At 40.1% G+C, this 24,372-nt stretch overlaps 1 protein-coding gene and 1 pseudogene across 3 annotated transcripts in view; both read left to right on the top strand.

The window, feature by feature from the left end:
• Sik2 (salt inducible kinase 2) overlaps nucleotides 1–24,372 on the top strand; it is a 97,366-nt gene that overhangs the window by 59,341 nt on the left and 13,653 nt on the right. For 2 of the 3 annotated variants that reach the window (XM_038323465.1, XM_038323466.2), the window contains exons 4-9: nucleotides 1,773–1,934; nucleotides 13,745–13,869; nucleotides 14,269–14,392; nucleotides 15,570–15,790; nucleotides 17,510–17,662; nucleotides 22,388–22,552. In XM_038323465.1, coding sequence (XP_038179393.1) covers nucleotides 1,773–1,934; nucleotides 13,745–13,869; nucleotides 14,269–14,392; nucleotides 15,570–15,790; nucleotides 17,510–17,662; nucleotides 22,388–22,552 — 950 coding nt within the window. The remainder of the gene's footprint in view (nucleotides 1–1,772; nucleotides 1,935–13,744; nucleotides 13,870–14,268; nucleotides 14,393–15,569; nucleotides 15,791–17,509; nucleotides 17,663–22,387; nucleotides 22,553–24,372) is intronic. The other variant, XM_038323467.1, reaches the window with a different exon arrangement.
• Nucleotides 20,327–21,719, top strand: LOC119810134 (annotated as a pseudogene).

The raw sequence follows: 24,372 nt of genomic DNA, 5'->3' as shown, positions 1-24,372 counted from the left end.
AGAAATTCTTTTTACTTGAAATGATATAAGCCTACCAAGGGTCAAGACACTTGAGCAGGATCCTAAAAGGTATGATTAGGATTCAGTAAGAGTAGATAAGAGATGATAAGACAATTCAGTCCCAGGTTCTGATCCTAATTAACTTAATTCACTTAAAAGTTATTTAAATTAAGCTAAATTACTGAATCTTTTATCTTCAGCTTTCTTGCCCCATAATGTGGGCATTAGAAAAGATATCATAAGGTTTGTAGGGATACAAAATACTATGGCATCAGTATAACTTTGTAAACTTGCAAAGTCTTATATAAATTTAAAAAGAAACAATCATATTTAGAAAGTAATGGACCAAAGGCATGAGTTGTTTTTTTTAAGAAAGAAAGAGAGAGAGAGAGAGAGAGAGAGAGAGGGAGGGAGGGAGGGAGGGAGGGAGGGAGAGAGAGAGAGAGAGAAAGAAAGAAAGAAGAAGAAGAAAGAAAGAAAGAAGAAAAGAAAGAAAAGAAAAGGAAGAAAGAAAGAAGAAAGAAACGAAAGAAAGAAGAAAGAAGAAAGAAAGAAAGAAAAGAAAGAAAAACTATAAACCAAACCATGTAGATGAGGGCAGAGAGAAAATGTGATACCTGAATATTATTACTGTGCTTGCCTAGATTTATGTCAGTTTGACACAAACTATAGTCATCTGAGGGAAGGGAACCTCATTTGAGAAACTGCCATCATAAGACTGGCTGTAGACAAGATTGTAGAGCATTTTCTTAATCAGCGTGGTTGGGCCCACCCCACTGTGGATGGTTCCTCCCCTGGTTTTGTGGTCCTAGGCGCTATAAGAAAGGTTGAGCGAGCCCTCTCCTATGGCTTCTGCATCAGCTCTACCTCCAGGTTCCAGCCCTACTTGAGTTCCCTCAGTGAACTGCAGTTTCGGATATGTAAGCCAAATAAACCCTTTTTTCCCCAAAGTTGCTTTTGGTCATAGTGTTTCATGACAGAAATAATAATCCCAAGTAAGACAGTCACTAATATAATTGTTTACTTAAGAAAACTGCCCTTAAATAAATTTTTTTCAAGATTTATGTTGATCCTTTTCCTTCTAAAGATTACAGAAGGCTTTCGGCTCTTCAGGTTTGTAGCATTTAGTTTTTCTGAAGTCATGTATATAGTTGATGTACATTAATTTTCAGTCAAACTGCTTTACTAAAGATTGTAACACTGTACAAAGAAGCTAATGTATCCTGCAAAATAGATTGTCTTACAGCTGCGGCTTAGAGTCATTTGTCATGGTTGTGATTAGAACACAAATTTGTCTGCTCTTGGGTAGACTATTGAGTAGATCGAAATTGTTTCTTTCAACAGACTAGGGCTTGAATTATTTATAGGTCTCACATGAAAGTGATGCTAATAATGCCCCTGCTCAGAAAATTCATTCGTGTTCTTTCCCTTGCAAGAGTTTTTATGTATTTAAAATGATGTGAAGAAACAATATCTTTCCAGCAAATTAGCAGAGAGTCCACAGGAACAAATATAAAAATAAGCTTAGTTTGCAATGTGGTGTGGATAATGTGTCACCCTTGCTGTTATCTGACATTGGCTTCTGGAATTTATGTAGGACCTGTGAAATATAGTTGAGATTACTTTTCCAAAGGCAAGAAACTTGGAAAACACATTATTTGTGTTATCAGAACATTAATTTTTCATCAAATAAACTTTGTCAAAATTTTCTTAAATGTTAATATTGAGGTTATTTTATTTTGGTGAATGATTCTAAATGTTCTCTTTTACAGATTATCTTGCTAATCATGGCCGGTTAAATGAATCTGAAGCCAGGAGAAAATTCTGGCAAATTCTGTCTGCTGTTGATTATTGCCATGGCCGAAAAATTGTGCACCGTGACCTGAAAGCTGAAAATCTCCTGCTGGATAACAACATGAATATCAAAATAGCAGGTGACTGGGGTGCAGTTCCTGGGAAATGACCAGATGAGAGTCTTTGTCTGTGTGGAGAGAGCCCTGCAAGCAGAGTCAGTCTTCAGCAAGATGTTTTTACCTGTGTGTGGCTGTTTAAAAAAAAATGTGTTTACTATTAATGTATACAGGGCAGGACTGTACTAAGTGGTCTGATTTCTTGGGAGGTTGTTGGACAAAAGTGAGACTTTGGATGGTTGGAGAGGGCCAGAAGTTCTGGTTACTGACTCTAATTGGCTTCTCTTCCAATGTTGATGGCTGTAGTGAGGATGCAAAAGGAAAAGACAAAGGCAATGGAAGCAGATCGAGAACAACACAGACACAGCACACACACGTTTCTGTGGACGTGTGTGCTGTTCTGTTGGGTTTTGTTGGTGGTGGTGTTTGTTTGTTTGTTGTTTATGGGTCTTATAGCCCAGACTGGCCTCACACTCTGTAGCCCAGGCCATCTTAGGGTCTGAAATTACAAGCATGTGCCACCATGCCCAACTCAATTATTACAAAAAAAATTTAAATTTGCTAATAGGAATTTCTTTTTCTTTTTCTTCTTCTTCTTTTATTAATCTTTGCCTTTTGAGATAGTGTCTTACTATGTAGCCTTAGCTGGTCTGGAACTCAGTTTGTCCTTAAACTCACAGACATTTACCAGCCTCTGTCTCCCAAATTCTGGGATTAAAGTTAACAATATGAATTTCTTAATTCATATAGTCAAAACTCACTCATGTGGTAAAATATATGCCAGGCATTATGCTCTGCTAAATGTAATGGGATATGTCTAAATTATTTCACAGCATATACATATATCAAAACTTCACATTGTGTGAAGTTTTTTTTTTGTCAATTATACCTTCAGTTGTACACATACGGAAAAATAGTGTGTACAGAGCTGGGGATATAGAGAGCTCAGCGAGAGAGCATTTGCTTGACTTATGCAATGTGGTTCATTTCCCCTGTACCACATACAAAAGTAGCAAGGGTCTAACTATGTACCAGCTTGGACAGAAACTTAAGTGATGGAGCATCAGTCAACCTGAAGAGCCAGGGAAGCATCCTAGATCAGGAAGTGTTTGAATTTATGCCTGAGAGAGTTAACTGCTTGCCAAAAATGCAGAAGCAGATACCATAGTCAGGCAGATGGAGTCTGGGATGAAGATCTTAGCTTCATATGCACAAAGACAGCAGTAGAGGAGGAGGAGCTTAGGGGACAGAGTAGGAATGGTCTTGAATGTCTTGTCAGAGATTTGAGCATCTATTCATAATTAATGGGAATTAAAGCTATTGAAGTTTATAGAGTATGGATCTGAGTGAAGTGGGATTAGAATACAAAATTAACTTTGCATATCAGCAAACTCTGGCAATAGCGTGGAGATGGCTTGCGAGCATGAGAGCTGAACACAGGAAAATGTAGTGTATGGGTAGTCCTGGAACTGCACTGGTGAGGGGAGGAGTAGCTTCTGATTTGTAACTTTTTGTTATAAAAATGCAATACATAGTAACAGTGTTTCCATAAGGGGTTGTTGGTTTAAGATCTTAGTTTTTAATGTGTTTACTACTTTCATTTCTGGGATTTCCTTCCCCCCGCCCCCATCATCTCTTATTTTGTTTGTTTGTTTGTTTGTTTGCCTTTCTGTTTGGCCTCATTCATTTTTTTTAAATTTTTGCCAACCTTCTCTTCTGGAATATTTTTTTCATTTTCTTCTTAAAAGTATCAGCTGCCTTAAAATTACCTTTTACAGAAAAGCCCTCTGTACAGAAAAGGGGAAGGTGTTGAGACTTTAAGTTTGAACCCTGAGATTTACAAGGTGTTCAAAAAACCTTGTAAAGACTATTGCTCAAGGTGATAACAAACTTTTGTTTGTCTATTTTTACTGTAATACTGCCTCACATATAGGTCAGTCAGTACAGTGTGCCTAATGTTATACAGCATTTCAGTTTGCATTTTGTTGGGGTTTGCTGTTTCTATTTTTGCTTTTGAATAAATATGAACGCTTCAAGGCTTTCTTAATTATATAGAAGATAGGTAAAATGTCAGGTGTCTAGAATTGTTCCCTTTGGTTCAGATAGTGACAATTGACATTGTATTAAGCCCTTGCTATTTTCAGGTGCTCTGCTGAGTTCTTAGTCATTCATTTTCACAGCACACTTGGAAGCTGCATAGCTATCACCAGCATTTTTGTTTGTTTGCCTGTTTTATTTTTTAATGGGAAAACCAAATGCAAGAAGGTCAAATAACTTTCTAAGGCAACACAGGTAATTAGCAGCAGCTTTACAATTCCAAGTGAGATGTCTCTGGCCACTCCTTTGTTCTTTCCAAGCATTATGTGTCAGTCATCAAGTGGAATCCCTATGTGAATTTTGTGTTCCACTAGTCTGAGAACTCCAGACTACTTCAGGTAGCTACAGGCTCCAGCTAGGGAGCTATGCCAAGTACCAGTAAAAACTGATAGAAAAGAACCTGAACTGGTCAGGTTGTCAGTCGGGACAGATCATGAAGGACTCCATGTGTTATAAAGTTTAGACATACTTTTTAAACAAATTTCTCTCGAGTATTTGTAGGGGTTGTAACTGTTTAAGAATTCCATAATACATATAATGTATCTTGATCAAATCTACCAATCACATTTCCCTCCCAATGTCATGTGTTGCCCCCCACCCCGCACTGTGCCCATTTAGTGCTGCCTATTTGTATGTGGGTTCCTCTGTTGGAACAAGATAGCCTTTCAGGAGCTATATGTCCCTGAAGAAAACTGTCTCTACCTCCCCAGCAGCCATCAGTTGTGAATAGCTCTTGCTGCTGGGAGTGGAACTTCATGAGTCCCCGCCCCTGTACATGCTGAGATTTTGGCCGGCTTGATCTGTACAGGTCTTGTGCAAGAAGTCATAGCCTCTGTGAGTTCATGTGTATGACAGCACTGTCGTGCCCAGCAAGTACTGTTTTGCTGCAGAGATCCACTACCTCTGGCTCTTACAATCCACCTCCCCTCCAGGAAAATCCTTGAGCCTTGAGGGGAGGAGGTATGGTACATGTCTCACTTAGGACCACAGCAGTCTTATCCTCTGCACATTGACCAGATGTGGCTTCTGTATTACTATCTATTGTAAAAGAAGTTTCTCTGGTAAGGGCTGAGATATACTGCTCTATCACTGGCAGGAGCTGGGTGGGCCAGAAAGGATAGGTCAGATTAGAAACTTTTCTTTTAAATAATCCCCCACCCAATACTTGCTCTTTATCAAAAGAACTTACAGCTTTAATGGCCCTGCTTACATTTAAGAACATAATCCTTTGATATCTTGGAATTCTTGACTTTTAAAGAAATGTACCACACTTGTTCTGTGGGACTATATGTAAAGAAATCAAAAGAAAAAAAGACAGAATTATTGCTAAATTTATTAACTTTTCCCCTGCTTCTTTTGCTTATTAAGATCTTTATAATTTCCTAAGTATGAACTTTTAGGCCACCTGTGTTAAAGTTGAAAGAGAAAATCAAAATCAAATTTTCATTTAAAATGTGCCTATATTTAAAAGACAGAAATTGAAGTATGAGTCGTCGTCCCCCCTTTGATTTTTCAAGGTAGGATTTCTCTGTGTAACAGCCTTGGCTGTCCTGGAACTCAGTCTGTAGACCAGGCTGGCCTCAAACTCACAGACTCTGCCTGCCTCAGCCTCCCAAGTACTGGAATTAAAGGCATGAGCCACCACCACACAGTTAGAAGTATAAACCTTGGTTGGTTTTCATAAATACAGAAGCATGGCTCTGAGATTAATTTTTAGCTTACGCTTCCTGCAATAATAACTCAACAGTGCAGAACTATGGGTTCGCCCACAGCTGTGTTCAGGTTGTCCCAGTCATGAGGCCTCCACCCTTCATGAAATAGGCGCTTGGGGCATTTGAGGGGAAAGGCGGAAACAAAGCAGCAGGATCTCAGGGATTCTGTACTTGCAGCACTGCTCCTTCCTCGACGTCATGGCTAATGGTTTTAATGCATTAAAGTGAGTTATCTTTAATTTTAGTTTCCAACTTTCACATTTTGAAAGTTTCATAATAATACCTGGTGATTCAAATATATTAGTTACTTAGAGGAAGTTTTCAGAAAATAATTACAACTCAGAGCTGGAGAGATGGCTCAGCAGTGAAGAGCTCATGATGTTCTTCCAGGAACGCAAGTTCAGTTCCCAGCACCCACGAAGTGACTCACAACTGTCTGTAACCAGCTCCAAGAGGTCCAGCACCCTCTTCTGGACTCTGTACACATGCATGTATATATGCACAATAGTTAAAAATAATAAAATAATAAAAATACATTTTTAATTATCATAATTCAAAGACTTATTAGGACTTATCAGGACTTAGGTCCTGAGGTTGGTAACAGGCAATGCCAATACAAACTCTGGTGATGTCATCTGAATCTGTCACCTTGGCTAGGTTAATTAACCTCCCCAGGCCAGGGCTTCTGTTCTGTTAACTAGAAATTATTATGCTTTTCAGGAACAGTGTATAGAGATTAATAATTATTTAAGATGAGGAGGCAATTCAGTATAGTAGGTAATAAACAGTCCACTTGAGAATGAATCCTGGAGTGCCACTTACTACTGGCTTACTGGCCTGGAGACATTTTCTCACACCTGCCCCACCCCCGGTCTCAGTTTCCTTATCTGTAAAGGGGGAATGGCACAAGTTCATATTTCATATTGGTTGTTACTTGAATTAATATTTGCAGAGTACTTAAGACCAGGGTACATGGTCCTGTTCAAGTGTTTGCAAAATAAATTGTTAGTTAAATTTCTTGGCACCGAGTAAGCACTCAGTAAAAGGAAGCTACTGCTTGCATTCGAGACATAATTGACTCCATTAAAATGAAGCTGTAAAACTTTGATGGCCAAATAACCTCCTACAGCACATAAAATAAAGTCCACTGGCCTAGAGCCTTGTCAATGCTGATAATAAAGGAACACAGAAAGTGCATCACTTGTATTTGAAAGTATTTGTCTGATACAACAAAAACCTTAAATGTAATTAGTAATAAAGAATTAGCTAGATTAGTCTGACCTGTGTATCAGAAGTCACTTATCTTTAGCGCAAAAACAACATCTCTTTTCTGACTTGATTGGTAGCCTGTCACATCTGCCATTGCTTCTACAGCTTTTTACTTACAAGACTTTGAGATAAGGTTTCTGTGTATACAGTTTCAATCTTCTGACCTAGAAATTAGAATGGATGGAAGTGAAAAAGGGAATTATTAAAAAATACTGACCTTCCAATTACTATTGGCATTGTTTAAAATTGGCAAGTGGCCTTGCATATGAAAGCATGATGCCATACGTCCATCAGTCCTGCTTTGCAGCTTAGTTTCTAAAGCTGGGACTGTGGAGGAGTGCTCTAGGCCTCCATTTATTTCTGTCCCTTCCATCTTGTCTCCACTAAGGCTAAGGATGATCATTTCTGTGTTTCTTAGCTCTTGGACTCCCTGACTGGGCACAGTTAAATGTTTCTAGATGATCATACTGGTCTGAGGATAACATTTCATCCCAGCTTTGGTGATTATTCTATGCCCTCCTGTTAGACAGAGTGATTGATGTTTGGAGATAAACAAAGCAACCAGCTTTTTCTTGCTGTTGGGCAACAAAATACGCATTGAAGTCAGCATTGGCTAATGCGTTTTCAGTTTGTGCATGGGTCGGCCTGTCACTCTCTACCTTTCATTTGTCAGTGTTCATTTCCTTGTGATTGTTGTCTTCGCTCCTACAGTGATAATTACAGATGTGTACCCTTTCATCTAGATAGCCTAATTCTATTGGTCATTTAAGAAAGGCTAAATTTAACCCTTAAGCCGTCTTCTCTGCAAGATAATTATTTTTAATTTTTAAAATCATATTGATTGGTATGTGTGTATGTGTTGTATGTTGTATATGGGAAGGGAAAGGTAGGTGTGCCAATGTGGAGGGCAAAGGACAACGTGTGAGAGTCAGTTCTCAGCTCCCACCACATGGGTCCTGGAAATGAACTTAGGTCATAAGGTGGCATCAGGCATCTTTTCCCAGCCTCCTCACCAAACCAAGGATTTTTGTAAACTTTTAGAATAGACATTATAACACAGAGAGATTAAAAACTGCCCAAGTTGTAGTTTATAGAAATTACTTACTTTTTCTTAGCTTAAAATAAAAATTAAAAAAATGACTTAGAGTACTTAAAGTAAAGATTGAAAAAAAGATTACTAAACAAATTCTTAATTACAAAAAAAACCTGAATGTGTTTGGTAATTATTATTTTGCAACAGTAAATATTGACCAACAGTTAGTTATCCTTAGATTCTTAGGCACAGCTTGTGCTGTTGTCTATTCTTTGATGCTCACACTCATGGTGACCCTTCCGAGCTGGCCAGGGGAACAGAAGCTCAGGCCCTGCTAAATCAGAATCTGCATTGTAGCAGTTCCCAGCTGCATACTGCTGTAGCAAACAACCGAAGTCTCTCCTCTGCTTGGTGTTCCCATAATCAGCAGCAGCTGATATACTCTTTATCTCGCTCTTTTGTGCCTAAAACACTGGCCTTTTGCTAATGGTGCTTGGGCATTGGTAATTCATGTTATTTATGATGACAGTAATGGTGGTTTTTGTTATCAGGACGATAAAGGTCAGTTTATCTTTCAGAACACGGGGCAGAAATCACTACTAGCCCTAATGTGTGATCCCTGTGGCTTGTAACTGGTTACATTAGATACAGTTCTGTGACTCGGCTTTTGAGGCCTGGTTTGAGTCCCAAAAGTGTTAGTGACTTAACTCTGGTTAAAGATTCTAGCCCAAACCCTATCTTTTATAAATACTGAAACCATATGTAAACCAAATGAGTGAGTGTGGCTGTATTGGGAAATCTTGAAGCTATTGTGAGAGTAAAACTTCAGAATACATGCCTTAGTGTCACAGGGAGGAAAACATGCATCATCTTGACATAACAAGGACAGGGTTGTCTGCATAGCCCATCATGCACTCTTTTTTGGTTTTTAGAGACAGGATTGTATAATCATGGCTGTTCTGGAACTCACTCTGTAGACCAGATTGGCCTCAGACTCACAGAGATCTGGCTGTCTCTGCCTCCCAAGTGCAGCCAGTGCTACCCAGCATGCATTGCCACTGCCACCACCTGGCTCCATCATGTACTCTTACAATGAATATAGCTTCCGAAAATGAATGTAAGTGTGAATTAAGATAGAGCTCTATAAACATTCTAATTTCTCGTTCACGTGGTAAGGTGCTGATAGAAGACCCAATAGGTCAGCATCGCCTGACACAGAAACGAATTTAAAATCCTTCTTCTCTGTTTAGTGGTAAGGATTGATCTGGATTTTGGGCAGTTTTACCTCCGATTTTAAGTTATATTAAACTCTGCCTAGTGGCATACTTAGGGCTTTGATGGAACAGTTTAAACAAGCACACCTGACCTGTATTTGAATGCAGTTCTACTCAGTTGTAACTAATGATACTTAGCATATCACTGTACAGATCTAGGGCCTAATCTAGGTCTATTACTCAACAAAGAGAACCATAGTATCTTGGAGAAGTAGTGGTGTTAAGGGTTTGGGCAAAGAAGATACAAGATGAACTTGGGTAATCTTCTGGTGTCCGAAGATACAGGAGTATTTAAAACTAACTTTAAAAAAATGTTAAATGAAGCAGGTTGGAACAATTGGAATATCACAATAAATAACAGCAGTATTCTGTTGTAGCTCAGAGTCAGGTATTTACAACAGTGAATGATACAGCAGTGTGATAAATAAACATCTCTTTGTAACAAGGAATTGTAATTAATGAGGTAGTAGACTTAATGAACAATGCAAACATACCAAAATATCACTTTATAGTCCATAAGTATATATTATTTTATATTTGGCATTTTAAAAGTGAGATTTAGAACCAGCAAGATGGCTCACCATGGGTAATGGGGTTTGCTGACAAGCCTCATGACCTGAGTTAAATCCCTGGAATCCACATGGTGGAAGGAAATAACAGATCCCAATGGGTTTTCACATGTGTGCCATGGCAGGCATATGCCTCCACACATAGATAAACAGGCAAATATTTTTAAATGAAATTCTAACAGTAGAAATGAGGCCATGCTAGAAAGGAAACATTTTCCCGTTTAATTTTCTGATCTAACATGGCCTGAAATCTAAGTCTAGATTAAAGAAAGGCATGTCCAACTGATTGTTTCCCTGATCCTTGCCCAAAGTTGGAGATGATGGGGTCTGTAACTATTCTGAGTTGTTGTGAGACTTTGCTCTGGGCTTTGTCCAGTGGCTAACAACACACGTACAGCATTCATGTGTATAGTGAAGAGACAAGTATCTGTGCGTCCCACATCCCGGGATTTAACCAAGCACAGATGGAAATACTGCCCATGGGTACTATGTGGATAGGCCCGGGAAGGCTGCATCTCTACTAACCTTGTGCAGACTTGGTTTTTGGTTTTGTTGGTTTTGTCATTATACACTAAGCAACTATTTAGATTATTAGGTATTGTACATAATCCAGAGATGATTTAAAGTATGTAGAAGGATGTGTGGGGGTTGTATGCAAATAATGCCCCATTTTATATAAGGGGCCTGAACATCTAGATTTTGGTACCCACTGAGGGTACCAGTCCCCTAGAGATACTGAAGGCCAGTTGTATAGTCAATTCTGTCTTAGTAAGTGGTAATCAGAAATCCTGAATGTTCCTATTTCATCTACATGCTCACTCCTTACTCACTCACTGTATGCCATTTACAGAAAGCTATAGGCTGTGAATGAAGAAAATTATCCAGATTTCTATGAAGAAATATAAATGGCCTTTTAAAATGCTTTTCATTGCCAATTCTTTAACCTGACGGTTATTAACTTGGTCACAAATAGCCACGATCACTGTGTCATAGAAAGATGTAAGGTGTTGTTAATCTTGGTTTTCTGGTCCGTGTCTCCAGTGTCATAGCCAGCCACATCATCTCTCACAAGTGCTTAACTTTCTCCTAAAATCAGGCTTCCACATTGCTTTACTCTAGACTCCTCACAGAGCTTAGATTACCACGTGACATGTTTGATAATGCCCCTTTAAAAGGCGTAAAGACTTGGGCTGCACCTGTAGCTCTCCTTGCATGCATGAGGCCCTCACTGCCATTTGCTCAGTACACAGTATGTCTCAGTGGCATTAGTACTTTTTCTACTTAACTGCTAAAACACTTAGCAGATTATCACAAATGTAATTTTAGAAGTGCTCTGGTAAAGGTTCTCGGATGTGGGCAGTTACGGTTCTGTGAAAGTTTAGTGAGTCTGGCTGCCATTCAGTATGGCTCTGATTGTTCTACAGGATCGAATACATAAGTGTCCATTTAGTACCACCTTTTTGTAATGGAACAGGATGCTTTCTCTGCCCAGATCTGTACAGATTAGGTTGGACAGGGCTACCCTACTCACAGTGATTCCTCCTCAGTTCTTGCTGTCTTACTAAGAAATGTACCAATGAGTGACCTCAAGGCTACATGCCAGGCTGTCTTCCCAACAGGCTTGTGTCCTCCCTCCGTAGAGTTCATTTCATCAGGTTGTCCAGAAATTCCGTTGACTCTTTAAGACATTGAAACTTTTACCATGCTGCTTGGAGAGTATCTTCAGTTTATGTATACTGAAGAACTCATCTTGCCATTGTGGTTTAAAATGCACTCATCCCTGTGCCTACTTCAGGCTCTGCAATCAGTCTTCTATTCCAGAGTTTGGTTGTATCTCTTCTACAGGAAATTAATCTTTTCCTCTTTAAAGTAGACCTGAGTATCTAATTCTTAACTCATTCTAGAGTAGTTTTTCTAAAAGATTAGAAACATCTCTATGCATGAGTGATCTGGTGGCAGGAGTAGCTAGCCATTGAGTTCAGATAAAGAAGACAAAGATCTCTGGGGTGGTGTTACATTGTAAAGATGGATTGGTTGGCACCCCTGACCTCATATGTCCTCATATGCCCCACAGGCATGGGCTGAGGCTTTTTCCCAGATGCATCATCTTTTCTCTCCTGGGCCTTATGCTCCTGCTGGCTTTTCTACTCCTCCTGTGTAGTTACGTGTGACCGCTTCCTCCTGAAGGCAGTAGTGGGAACAGTGGTCTCACAGAAGCAGCACTGACATTTCACATCTGTGTTCTGGGCATTTTACATCGTTAATCATTAATCCTTACTGCATTTTATCTGGGCAGGTTGATTATTCTCACTGGTATAGATTTGGAAACGTAAGCTTCAGAGAAGTAAAAACCTTTCCTATGGCACTAGAGTTAGAAAGAGACAAACTGTGAGTCAGTTCTAGTTCTCCTTAATTTTGTAGTTATTTTTCTCTTCCGTGAAGCAAAGATGACATGGTTACAGTCATTACTGTGCCTGCTGCCTACCTGTTTCTAGGTCAGCAGGCTGAGAGACCATTTTCCCCAAGTTACTAATGTGTGTTGTCTCAAGGCACAAAGCAGGAGTTTATGTTAGCACATTGGTCCCGCATAACAGCTGCCATCTGGGCATGTTTATGATTGCAACTTTGCAGGTGGGAAAACTAAGGTTCACAGGTGCTGACCCTGGTCCCAAAGCCAGTCTGTCTGACAGTGGAGACTGGATCCACTCTTCTTTGAGTCTTTGCTTAAGCTCCCTGTGCATGCGGTGTTGTGCACGTACTAGTGGAGAGCCAGATCCTCTCAGTTTCAGGATTTAAAGCACAAGAAAGTATGGGCCTAACTTGTACAACAGTAGGAATTTGTTTCTTGAGTCTTAACAAAAGGGCAAACACACATCTATGACAATGTACACTGAAAACTTGTATACGTGTGCATATTGAAGACTTTGAGTACAGTGTTTGCAGAATGCATTCTGGGTATGAAAACTGTAAATTCAGTGTGACTAAGATTAACAGTTGTTTTGAAGTATAATGCCACTGTGTCCAGAAATGAACATAAGTGACAGGGGTGATGGGTGACTAGTGACTAGGCCATATGCTGTCATTTGTTAATGAGATAGTCAGGTGTATATCTGCCTATAGTAGGATGTATGAATCAACATTTAAAGAATTGGTACTTATATTTCTTGGTTGACTCAAAAATGGTATGTGTTATTACTTAATTGGGTTCTACTCATTCACCTATTTTGGTTTTTTGAGACAGGGTTTCTCCGTGTAGCTTTGGCTGTCCTGGAACTCACCCTGTAGACCAGGCTGGCTTTGAACTTACAGAGATTCACCTGCCTCTGCCTCCCAAGTGCTGGGATTGAAGGCGTGCGCCACCACCACCCAGCACTCATTTACCTCTTATAGACTATAGAGAATAAAAAGTAATCATCAAGTAACCAAGTAACTTACATTCTGCAATAATCAAATCCACACAAATAGAACTTTCAACAACAACCAAAAAAGGCATGGTTTAAGAACTGGGTTTGTTGACTCATGTCTGTAGGTAAGCCCAGCACTTGAGAGGGCAAGGCGGAAAAATGATGAGTTCAAAGCTAGCCCAGGACACACAGTGAGATCCTGTGTCAAAACAACATAAAGAACCACAGTTTAAAGTCATTTTCCTATCTTTCACATGTTCTGTTTGAGAACTCAGCATATATGCATTTATTCAGCAGTGTTCATTTATTGTTAGTTTATCATTGTGGTAGTTACTAGGGGAATAGTATAAGATAGATGTCACCCTCATCCTTATATATTATGACCGTAGTGGTCCCAAATTATAAAATTAATTACTGAGAAATGCAGTGTAGTTTGAGAACAGAAATGAAAGTAACATTTATTTCCATCCCAATAGATTTCGGTTTTGGAAATTTCTTTAAAACTGGTGAACTGCTGGCAACATGGTGTGGCAGCCCCCCTTATGCAGCCCCAGAGGTCTTTGAAGGGCAGCAATATGAAGGGCCACAGCTGGACATATGGGTATGGCTTTACTTTGACATGTTAATGTATCTATCATGATAATCGGTACTCTGACCTATCTTAGAAGTTCCTGGTACTCAACAGATGAATAAGATTTTATATTCTCCCCATCCAGTAGACTGTAATTAGTCAAAGCATCTGGAAGTGGATCCCTAGGAAAGAATTTCTAGAGACAAGTGTTATCATCCTAATATCAGCAATGACTTGAAGTAATATGGCAAGCAAAATGACCAAGTTCAGATCATTGGGTATTATTATGCTTACTCTCACCACAGTAGGTGAGAGGGGGACTTAGGACAGGAAGCCATCAGACCATGTGATTTTAAGAGCTGTGGCGGTGTGTGGGAAATGAGTGTTTGATGTTCTCTCTGAAAGCGACTGCATCATTTTCTTCCCTAGAGCATGGGAGTTGTTCTTTATGTCCTTGTCTGTGGAGCTCTGCCATTTGACGGACCAACTCTCCCTATTTTGAGGCAGAGAGTTTTGGAAGGAAGATTCCGGATTCCATATTTCATGTCAGAAGGTAACGAGCTGTTCATCATATTAGTTGTGTGTTACAGAAATTGTGCTGTTTGAAGTTCTAGCCAAAGTTAGTTTCCCTGCTGAGAGTTTGGGTACCAGATAAAATGAATTAGTCATTTTAAGACCCATGGAGCTCTTCAACAGCCTCTATGTAGACAAGACAAATTCCAGCCTTCCTCCGTGTAACTGAGAACAGAAGCTACCCAGATTAAGAGCAGCAAGTCTTCCCATTCAGCTTAGGTCTATAAATGGTCCAGTTTATTTTAGACTCCATAGATATAGGCTTACAACCATTTTACTCTACATATAAAATATATCTGCAGAATTAAATATTTTTAAATTCAAAGTCAACTGGTAGAACGTTGGTAAATTCAGTTGAAATGCCACAATCCCTACCTGTCTTGTTCTGGTCCGTCAAAGGGACAACAGTTTGATTTACTCCTTAGTTGTGATTTTAGTTTTCATCCTTATCTCATATTCCCGCAACAGTAGATGTAATTAATGCTCTTGGGAAGGCAAGACCACATAGGCTCTGGTGACAGACTACTTGGTTGGAATCCTGAGTTCGCTACTCACTGGCTGGGTAGTTTGGCTCATCTGTTAAGTGGAGTTGACAGTAATTCCTTCCCTAGAGGTGTCGCAAGGATAATGAAACTATTCTACACCAAGCACGTAGCACAGGGCGTGAGAGATGTGAGTGGCAGGAGTCTGAGTTGGAGGAGGGTGGTGGTGAAGAGCTTGCTCTTACTCATAGCTGCAGCCGCAGTGTACAGAATGTAATCAGAAACAGAGCTGCATACATGGTCCTTGGCAACACTGATGAGAAAAGCAGCAGCTCACTGGAAAAAACACGGTGCTCTCCCAGCTGCCTTTACTGAACATACTGCTGAGGATCAGTTCATAAACCTTTCTCTGAGAATGGAGCTAAGCATTGTTTTTCCTTAGTGTGACTAGATAAAATGCACTCGGAAGGCTCTTGTAGTACACAGAGACTTATACTCACGTGTTTCTTAAGTATTTGTTTAGCATCTGAACTTGACCAGTCTACCACACATGCATTCATTTGCTCATTTGTCCTGTTTTCCAGTGAAGGATACGAAGATTAGCAAAGTCACATGGGCCATGCTCGTATGCCTGGAGGTGATCTATACAACTTTTTAACATTGTGTTTTCCACAGATTGTGAACACCTTATTAGAAGAATGTTGGTCCTAGATCCTTCCAAACGGCTAAGCATAGCTCAAATCAAGGAGCACAAGTGGATGCTCATAGAAGTTCCTGTACAGAGACCTATTCTCTATCCACAAGAACAAGAAAATGAGCCATCCATTGGAGAATTTAATGAACAGGTTCTGCGATTGATGCACAGCCTTGGAATTGATCAGCAGAAGACTATTGAGGTAAAGTGATGCGGTGTGTCCAGAGGTGTTTGAAGGTTCATCAGCATTTGCCTCCTGAAGCTTTATGCTCATCATAAACAGATTACATCGAGTCTGTTTATAATTGCTGTTATTGAATCTCTAAACCCTTCCTTCACCCTCTCTGCCAAAAAGTCTAAGAAAAGAATTTTCAGAGGATTTGGAAAAGGCCAAGTCTGAAGCTTAAAAATAGAATGTAAAGGAGGCTGGGCATGATGTTGCACACCTTTAATCCCAGCACTCTGAGGCAGGCAGATCTCTGTGAGTTCAAGGACAGTCAGAGGTACATAGTGAGATCCTATCTACAAAGAATACAAGGTTTTTCAAAAGTGAAACATGAAGTTCCATATTGGTATTAAACTAGTTAATATGGAACAAGACTGAGTTGAACCAAGAACCAAAAGGAAAACATGAGATTAAAGAAAGCCAGTGGGGTTTAGGAGAAGCAGAGAAACTTAAAAGGCAGAAACAAGAGAAGTTATGATTTATAAACATTAATGGTTATAGAATGAAGAAAGCTTTGAACCTGGAAATTTCCTTTTGGCTTTTCTTTCCTATCTAATAGTTAGCATGCTTGTAGAACATACACAGCATACACAGGACCTGCACAACAGTCTCCCTCCCCCAAAGCAGAACAGTGCTTTTATGGAGACTGTTTCTTGTCTCCTGTTGTGACCATGAGCAAAACCAAGCTCGCTGTCTCACTTTGTGCATTGTGCACTCAGTGATGTTTTCCCATGCTTATCCATGAGTAGATCCTAGATGGTAGCTTCTGTGGGGTCCCTTAGGCCTGTGGGGTGTTGTTTCCCTGAGGGTTTCCTGGATCTGTGTTACCCCAAACAGCACCCACATGGATTGTCAGGTGGGACTAGATGCCAAGAGAAGTTTCTCTGTTGGATTGGCATCCCAGAAAAGCTGGCAAGCCAGAGATGTGAAAAATTTGGGAAGCAAGTTTATTTTCAAGGTTTCCAAAGGGCGGGACTGCAAAAACAAGGAAAATATTACCTAAGTACGTAGACACAGTGTCTCTCCATCTAGCATCCAGATGTCATTCTCCAGCCCAGAATAATCACCAGCAAGCTCGGGAAAAACTTGGTTCATTCACTTCAGAGTTTTCAGTGACTGGATCTTTGCCTGAAGTTACAGAGTTAGAACTTTAGGGCACAGGGATGCTGACTAATCTTAAACCTAGTGCTGGGAGATAGATGTCTATATGGGACAGTGATGGCATTTTTCTCCTAATGCAGGAACATGAATGGATCCCAAAATAAATAGGACCAGATAGTTGCTTAAAGATGTCACTGTTGATTGAGCAATACTAGAGACCTGAATGTACTCCTTCCTGTCTAAAGTCTAGAAAGTGGTTTGTTGTGAGGTATACTTTGCTACTGGATTTTTTTTTAAAGTACCTTAGTATCCAAAATTAAGTGAATGAAAATACAGATCTAAAATCTCAAGCCAAAATTATTGTGGAAATTCATGTGAGTAAATCTGAGAGGGCTCACATGTACCCTTATGCTAAACGTCATGGCAGCAGGAGCATGTTGCAAGGCTGTTCCTCACTTCTTAGAAAACGAGAGCAAGGGGAGGCTTTGTGATTTTATTTTCAGGACACATATCTTTCCCTCCCTTTTAAGAAGGTAACGACCCCCTGGTTGGTTTTTATAGTTCTATGCCTTCAGCACCTGTTTTCTCTTTCAGTCTTTGCAAAACAAGAGCTATAATCACTTTGCTGCCATTTATTTCTTGTTGGTGGAACGTCTGAAATCACATAGGAGCAGTTTTCCCGTGGAGCAGAGACTTGATGGCCGCCAGCGCCGGCCTAGCACCATTGCAGAACAAACAGTTGCCAAGGTAATGACCCATGGAGTCATTAGTCTCATCTGTGCATGAGGCTTATTATGTTAGACACATTTTCCATCATTTGGTACAAAAGGTTAGGATCTCATCTTTTTTTTTTTTATCTCATCTTCTGAAGTATTTTTCTAGAAAGTTTCAACTACTGTCATTCACTAGATTCTCAAAACTTTTAGCACCTTCCTGCTTCTAAGGATTAACTTTATTTTCAGTCCTTTTCTTTAAGAGATGTGTTGTCCTTTAATCATTTGCTAATCTTGAGAAATAATGTAACTAGCCTGTACTTTCAATTCATTTAATAGAATTTTATTGCAGATTGACCATGTGCAAGCTGCTGTTACTAGGTGCTCTAGGAGTTTGAATGTATGGAATACCATCATGTTTCTCAGAGCTGTCCTGTAGAAGCAAAATAAGGCCAGAATCACCTGAGGTCTTGGGCAAGGGCGAGAGGCTCATCTGAATAGGGACAGCTTCCTGGGAGAGGTGACATTTAAAACAAATCTTCACGGAGGTGTGAGACTGTGATAAATACATCATTCTGACTAAAAGGAGATAACACACAGGATGAACAGAAGTGCTCACATGGCCCGTTGTAGGCTTTGTTCCTGTGAATTTAGTCCATCTGAACTGAAGGCTAAGAAAATAAAAATTTGAAGTGGTAAGTCGAAACCATATTGTGAAGAGCTCTAAATGCCAACGATGACTTATAAATGAGGAAGCAATGACAATCTTATAAAGACCATAAGCCAGTTAGTATGGGAGCATTGGAAAGGATGGCTTCTTAGGGAAGCGCTGCAAGAGATGGTTGTTTGTTTTGAGACAGGATCTCACTGGCTGGCCTGGAATTTGTTATATAGACCAGGCTGGTCTCGAACTTACAGACATCCACTTGCCTGTACTTCCCAAGTACTAGGATTAAAGACATGTGGTACCATGCTCAGTCTGAGAAGAGCAGGAACTTCTGAAGAATACTTCTGAGATTCTTATGCTAATCGAGATGCAGGATGCTGAAGACTTAATGTGGTGCTAGTAGAAAGGGAGGGAGGGCTAAGAAAGGTGGACCTGAGTGAGTTCAGCACTGCCTAGAAAGTGCAGCTCCCTTTAGTGGTGAAAGCGAGTCCCAGATTCTGTGCCTCACTTTACCTATTCTAAAATGGGAATGACATTGAGTGCTGTGACGAGATGAGCTGCCATCTGTGAAGCAAATGCCGAGTATCTGTTCCACAACAGAGTTAGAGTGACATTGTCCTTGAAGGCCTGAGGGCACAGTGAGGACATGGCTCAGTGCTAGGAAAGCAATGTGGTCTGAGAGATCTAGGACTCGTGTAGAGGCTGGGAATGGAGTGCTGTCTTCCCATTAAGATGCTGGCCAGCATCTGTAAGTAGCACTCCCTGTTCAACAGAATCATAAACGTACATGAATATAAATTTTGCATTGATTCTACAGAAGATGAAAAAATAAGGGAATGAAAATTCTTGATTAGCTAACGTATCTTATAAATAAAATAATGTATCAATAAAAATGTGAGGGAATAGTATATCAGTATAGCTCCAGATATTTGGATCAGAGTATTTCTGAGCACTTGAGAGCTTTTAAAATTGATAACACTGCTTTTAAATAGGTTGGGAAAGGAAAAAGAACTCCTAAACTGTGTTGATGATAGTGAGCTATGGTGAAGCCCTTCCTACATACAAGTGTGGCCGGACAAAAGGATAGGAAGCAGGATGCCCCTAGTGCAGTAACATACTTTCTCAGCTAAGTTTCTTTATTCTTCTTAAATAGTCCACAAGTGGTATGTGCCTGTAATCCTGCACTATGGAGATTAGACTGTGATGGTATGTGCCTGTAATCCTGCACTATGGAGAGAAGACTGTGTGATTGTGGGTACCTGTAATGCTAGCACAGTGGAGCCTGAGGCAGGAGGATTCAAGGGCCAATGCCAGCTGGAACTCCAGACTGTCTTTGTCTCCAATAAAAGAAAAAAATTGTCAAGGAAAATATGGTGTGCTTAATCTGATACACCTCAGTCCACCATAAAGAGTCAGACAGAATTCTAGGGAGATAGGACTTTGTGATCAGATGTGGGCATCTCATTTCCAGTGCAGTATTTTCAGGTAAGGCTTTCACCGCTCTTAGGTGAAAGGAACAGGTAAGAAACTGGAAAACTAGAAATCACACTTTCAATTCACCCTTTGACTGAAAAACCGGTGATGAGGTAGGAATGTGCTTTATTAGGAAATGAGAGTGTCGCGTGGCAGCCAAGAGAGTAAATTGACTAAGTCTTGAAAGAGAAAAATGTACCCAAGACATAAGCCCAAAGAGGGATGGAGGAAGCGCTGCTCTGTTGATGCTCAGACGGTCTGTAGCATTGTTGGAGGTGTTTCCATACACTCACTACTGTTGTTTTGTTCTTTTCTCATGCACTATATATGATGATATTAGTATCAGAATATGTCCTATATAAGTATATTTAAGTATATACTTTAATACTTAAAAATTCAATTAAATACTTAAATATTCAAATGTTTGAAATGTACAGTAAGATTATACATACTCCTTCCTACTTAAAAATTACCAACTTAGCTCGGCAACTTACAGAACCGGAAGTCGCTTATAGACCTCTTTCTTCTTGCGGCCATCGCTGGATCGCAGCCGCCAAAATGAAGTTCGATCCCTTTGTGACTTCTGACCGGAGCAAGAACCGCAAACGGCATTTCAATGCGCCTTCTCACATTCGGAGGAAGATCATGTCTTCCCCCCCTTTCCAAAGAGCTGAGACAGAAGTACAATGTTCGCTCGATGCCCATTCGAAAGGATGACGAAGTTCAGGTCCGGGAACACTACAAAGGCCAGCAGATTGGCAAAGTGGTCCAGGTGTACAGGAAGAAATACGTCATCTACATTGAACGGGTGCAGAGAGAAAAGGCTAATGGCACAGCTGTCCACGTGGGCATCCACCCCAGCAAGGTGGTGATCACCAGGCTAAAGCTGGACAAAGACCGAAAGAAGATTCTGGAAAGGAAAGCCAAGTCTCGACAAGTAGGAAAGGAGAAGGGCAAATACAAGGAAGAAACAATTGAGAAGATGCAGGAGTAGGGGCGTCTCATACAGTTTTCATTAAAGTCTGCTTGAGTAAAAAAAAAAAAAAAAAAAATTACCAACTTAGCTGAACATGGTGTACATATTTAATCCTAGCGTTTGGAGATAAAAGCTACTGGATCTCTGTGAGTTCCAGGCTGGCCTGGCCTGGTCTCCATAGCAAGTTCCAGGGCTACATGGAGAGACCCTGTCTCAGAAACATACAAACAACAACAACAACAAGAATCAGCTTAAAATTCCAGCTGGAAGCAATGAAACAGCAAAAGTACATCCGTCTTCCTGTCCAGTTGCTTTGTCCTTGGGTCATTTTTAAGACTGGAAGGGAAAGAGAATTAACATTGCTAAGCTGAGGGCTTCACGTGTTACCTTTCGCTCTTAACTTCACTATGAAGTGGGTATTACACCTATTTTTACAGATATAGAAATGGTTCAGAGAAAGATTGCCTGATTAAAGTCATCGTACAGTTAATAAGTGACAGAACCACCAATCAAGCCCACACCTTTAAAAAGAAATAGAATTTCATAGTTTTGTCCCTTTTGTTTGTCTGATTTTAAAAGTCACCATCCTATATATCCCTTGTAACTGTAGCAGGGCAAACAGGCTGCTCCTGTTCCTGTTGTTATCTGCAGTGACAGTTGTCCCCTTGGATGTTTCAGTGTCTGTTATGGTTAAGATGTAGCTAAGAAATGATTCTGCCAGTTCTTAAGGGCTGTGGGTAGAGGGCCATCCAGGAGCTTTAGCAGTAAAATCCATCATGGTCAATCGTGAAAAGGAAAGGCTCTTTTAAACGATTTTTTTTTTTAAGAAAAGTATGATCCTTGTTTATTTAAAGCACTTAACAAAGGAGACAGAAGAATGGATGAACTACCCACAGGAAGCCAGGGGTGGTGGGTGGACCTTTACCCCAGAACTTAAGAAGTAGACGCAGTAGCCCCAAGTTGCTAAGAGAGAAGACTGACTAGACCCAGAGCTCTGTGTAGAAAGCTGGTTTCTGGTTTCAGAAACAGATTCTGTAGCAGTGAGCGTTTCTTCAGACTACATCTTCTCAAAGGAAAGGGATCTTCCTGTCACCTGAGTAACCGCTTCTCTCTCCTTCTTCTCGTGAGGAGAAGAAATAGGAAAAAAAAAAAAAAAAACAATTACTTCATGTACCTTCTTTATAGCTAGCTGTGGGGATTGTGTGTATCTGGCCTTGGCTCATTGTTGAGTTCCTATACTCTGGGCAATTTATTTTTCTTTATTTTTTTTTAAATCTTTCAGTTAGTATATTTAAAGAAAGAAAAATAGAACTTTGTTGAACTGAGACAAAGGTAATTCTTTGATTGCTTACAACGGCTATCTAAAATTGTTGCCTTGTGAAAGGTATATCTCTCATTATGAGATAGGAACAAAATTCTGTACAATTTATTTCAGAATGTCTGATTATTGAGACTTAAATTAGTGCTTATCATGCATGTGCATGCACACATACATACACACTCACAACTGAGTCTTCTGGAGTTCCAGTGGATAACACTTTATCTTTTAGTCACCTTAAGAAGACTTACTAATTGTAAGAGTGTGCATGTGTATAGAGCAAGTAACAATGTTCCCACACTGTCTGTTCTTGCCATATTTTCAGGCACAAACTGTGGGACTCCCAGTGACCTTGCATTCACCGAACATGAGACTGATGCGATCTACCCTCCTCCCACAGGCATCCAATGTGGAGGCCTTTTCATTTCCAACATCCAGCTGTCAAGCAGAAGCTGCCTTTATGGAGGAAGAGTGTGTCGACACTCCTAAGGTACAGCTGGTATGCTTGAGATGCAGTGCAGAGTGGCTGGAGACTTCAGTTTGGAGTATAGTGTTGTAGTGTGGTTCTGCTGGGTGTGCTTTGGTGAAGAACTATTAAAATGTTTCAAGATCAGCTCTCATCAGTTAAATAACAACTATCAGGCCACATCAACCCTCTACTTTTTCCTTCCCTAACCAGTTCCTCTTTTCTCCAGGTTTTAAAATTTCTTGTGTTTTGGGTGCATGAGTGGATGGATAGAGTATGTTGGTTGATTTAACAAACTATGATTTTAAAAACAAAAGATCACCTTTTCTACTGAATTACACTTTGTTATTGTTGCCTCTCTTCAGCTCAGTAAACTGTAAATACAAAGTGATAGGATCTCTTTTTGACTGAGCAAACATCCTTTTTGGTTCAGCTTGGGCATGCCTTAAGGGTTTAGTTTGTATTTGGTGTATTGTATAAAGTTGGCTGTTAGGAAATGGAAGATGACTGCTTCTTTCATACAGTGGATTTTTTTCTGACTTCTAATATAAGTGGTATATACTCTATACCAAGTGCTGTACATATGATCATATTAATAGGAAACTGTCATAAAATATAGGCCTTAGTGTATGCTAAACTGCTCTTTACTAAGCTGTGTGAATTTGGACAAGGTGACTTGCTTTCCTCTGTATAAAGTAGGATACCCATTTTAGGAGACTGTTAGGAGAATTAAGTAAGATAATCTGTGTAGTTTAGGGTAGATTTTAAATAGTCAACAAATCGTTTTCTCATGTTTTAGCCTCTTTAGGTAATAAAAACATGAATCAGTCATGAACTTGCCTAACAGCCTGCTAGACTGTGGTCTAACAAAAAGGATATTAGATGGAACTGAAACAACATACCAGCTGCTTAATAAATTGATAACATTGTCACATAAGTCAGAATGAACCTAGGAAGAGGCAGGGGATTTAACTTTGTACTTGATCAGGAAAATTTGGGGGTAACTCTCAGAGCTGGAGCTGCAGAGTCGAGAGAATCCATGGGTCTGGAAACAAGAGTGGGGCATCTTCAGTGAAGGGAAGAGCTGATCAGAAGCAAGCTATAGGTAATCAGGTTCGACCAACTCAAGTAGTCGTTCAGTCTGAAGGAAAAGGCATGTAAAAGAAAACTGTAGAAGTAAAGATGTATGTGTTAGTTTTGAATGGCAAGCAAGCAGTTTAGGTCTCTGGGCAGTGTTCTAGGTGTGGGATGTGGTAAAGTATAGGTGAGTCAGCTGATAGGATAGTCAGCACAACTGAAGATTTCTGAGCAAGGAAACACTACATGCATCCCGTTCTTGGAAATTCTGCCTGAATGGTTCTCTAGCAAGCACAGGCTAGGGGACAAAAAAAAAAAAAAAAAAAAAAAAAAGGAGGGTAAGCATGGGTTCAGGTGGGAGATAATGCAGGGCCTGAAATATGGGAATGACCATTGAAATGTGAGAAGAGGGGATGGTAGCAGTGGGGTCGAGAGGATAGAGTTCCAAGCCTCCAGCAATATTTTGAGCGTAGACAAATGGGATGGGAAATGCCATTCAGTTGAGACCTCTGGATATCAGGCAGACTCCTCAGTTACACAAGCCTAGCTGGAGCACAGTAGCAGTGGCAGCTCCATGCCAGACTGTCAGAGCAGGTGTTAGGCCAAGTTGCTGAACAGGAATAGTTACTGTCCAGCTCTAAAGATGAGTCTGCTTCCTGTGGACAGTCTGTTTTCTATGCCTGTGTTTGCCTAGCATTACACATTAGTGATACATTCATGCTCAGCATTTAAACATAAATTAGGGCAGCATAATTTGTTTTTAAAAT

Source organism: Arvicola amphibius, chromosome 3 (assembly GCF_903992535.2).
Source record: "Arvicola amphibius chromosome 3, mArvAmp1.2, whole genome shotgun sequence".
Classification (NCBI taxonomy): domain Eukaryota; kingdom Metazoa; phylum Chordata; class Mammalia; order Rodentia; family Cricetidae; genus Arvicola; species Arvicola amphibius.
The sequence above is the reverse complement of the archived record's forward strand: the minus strand, read 5'-3'. Positions and strand labels throughout refer to the sequence as shown.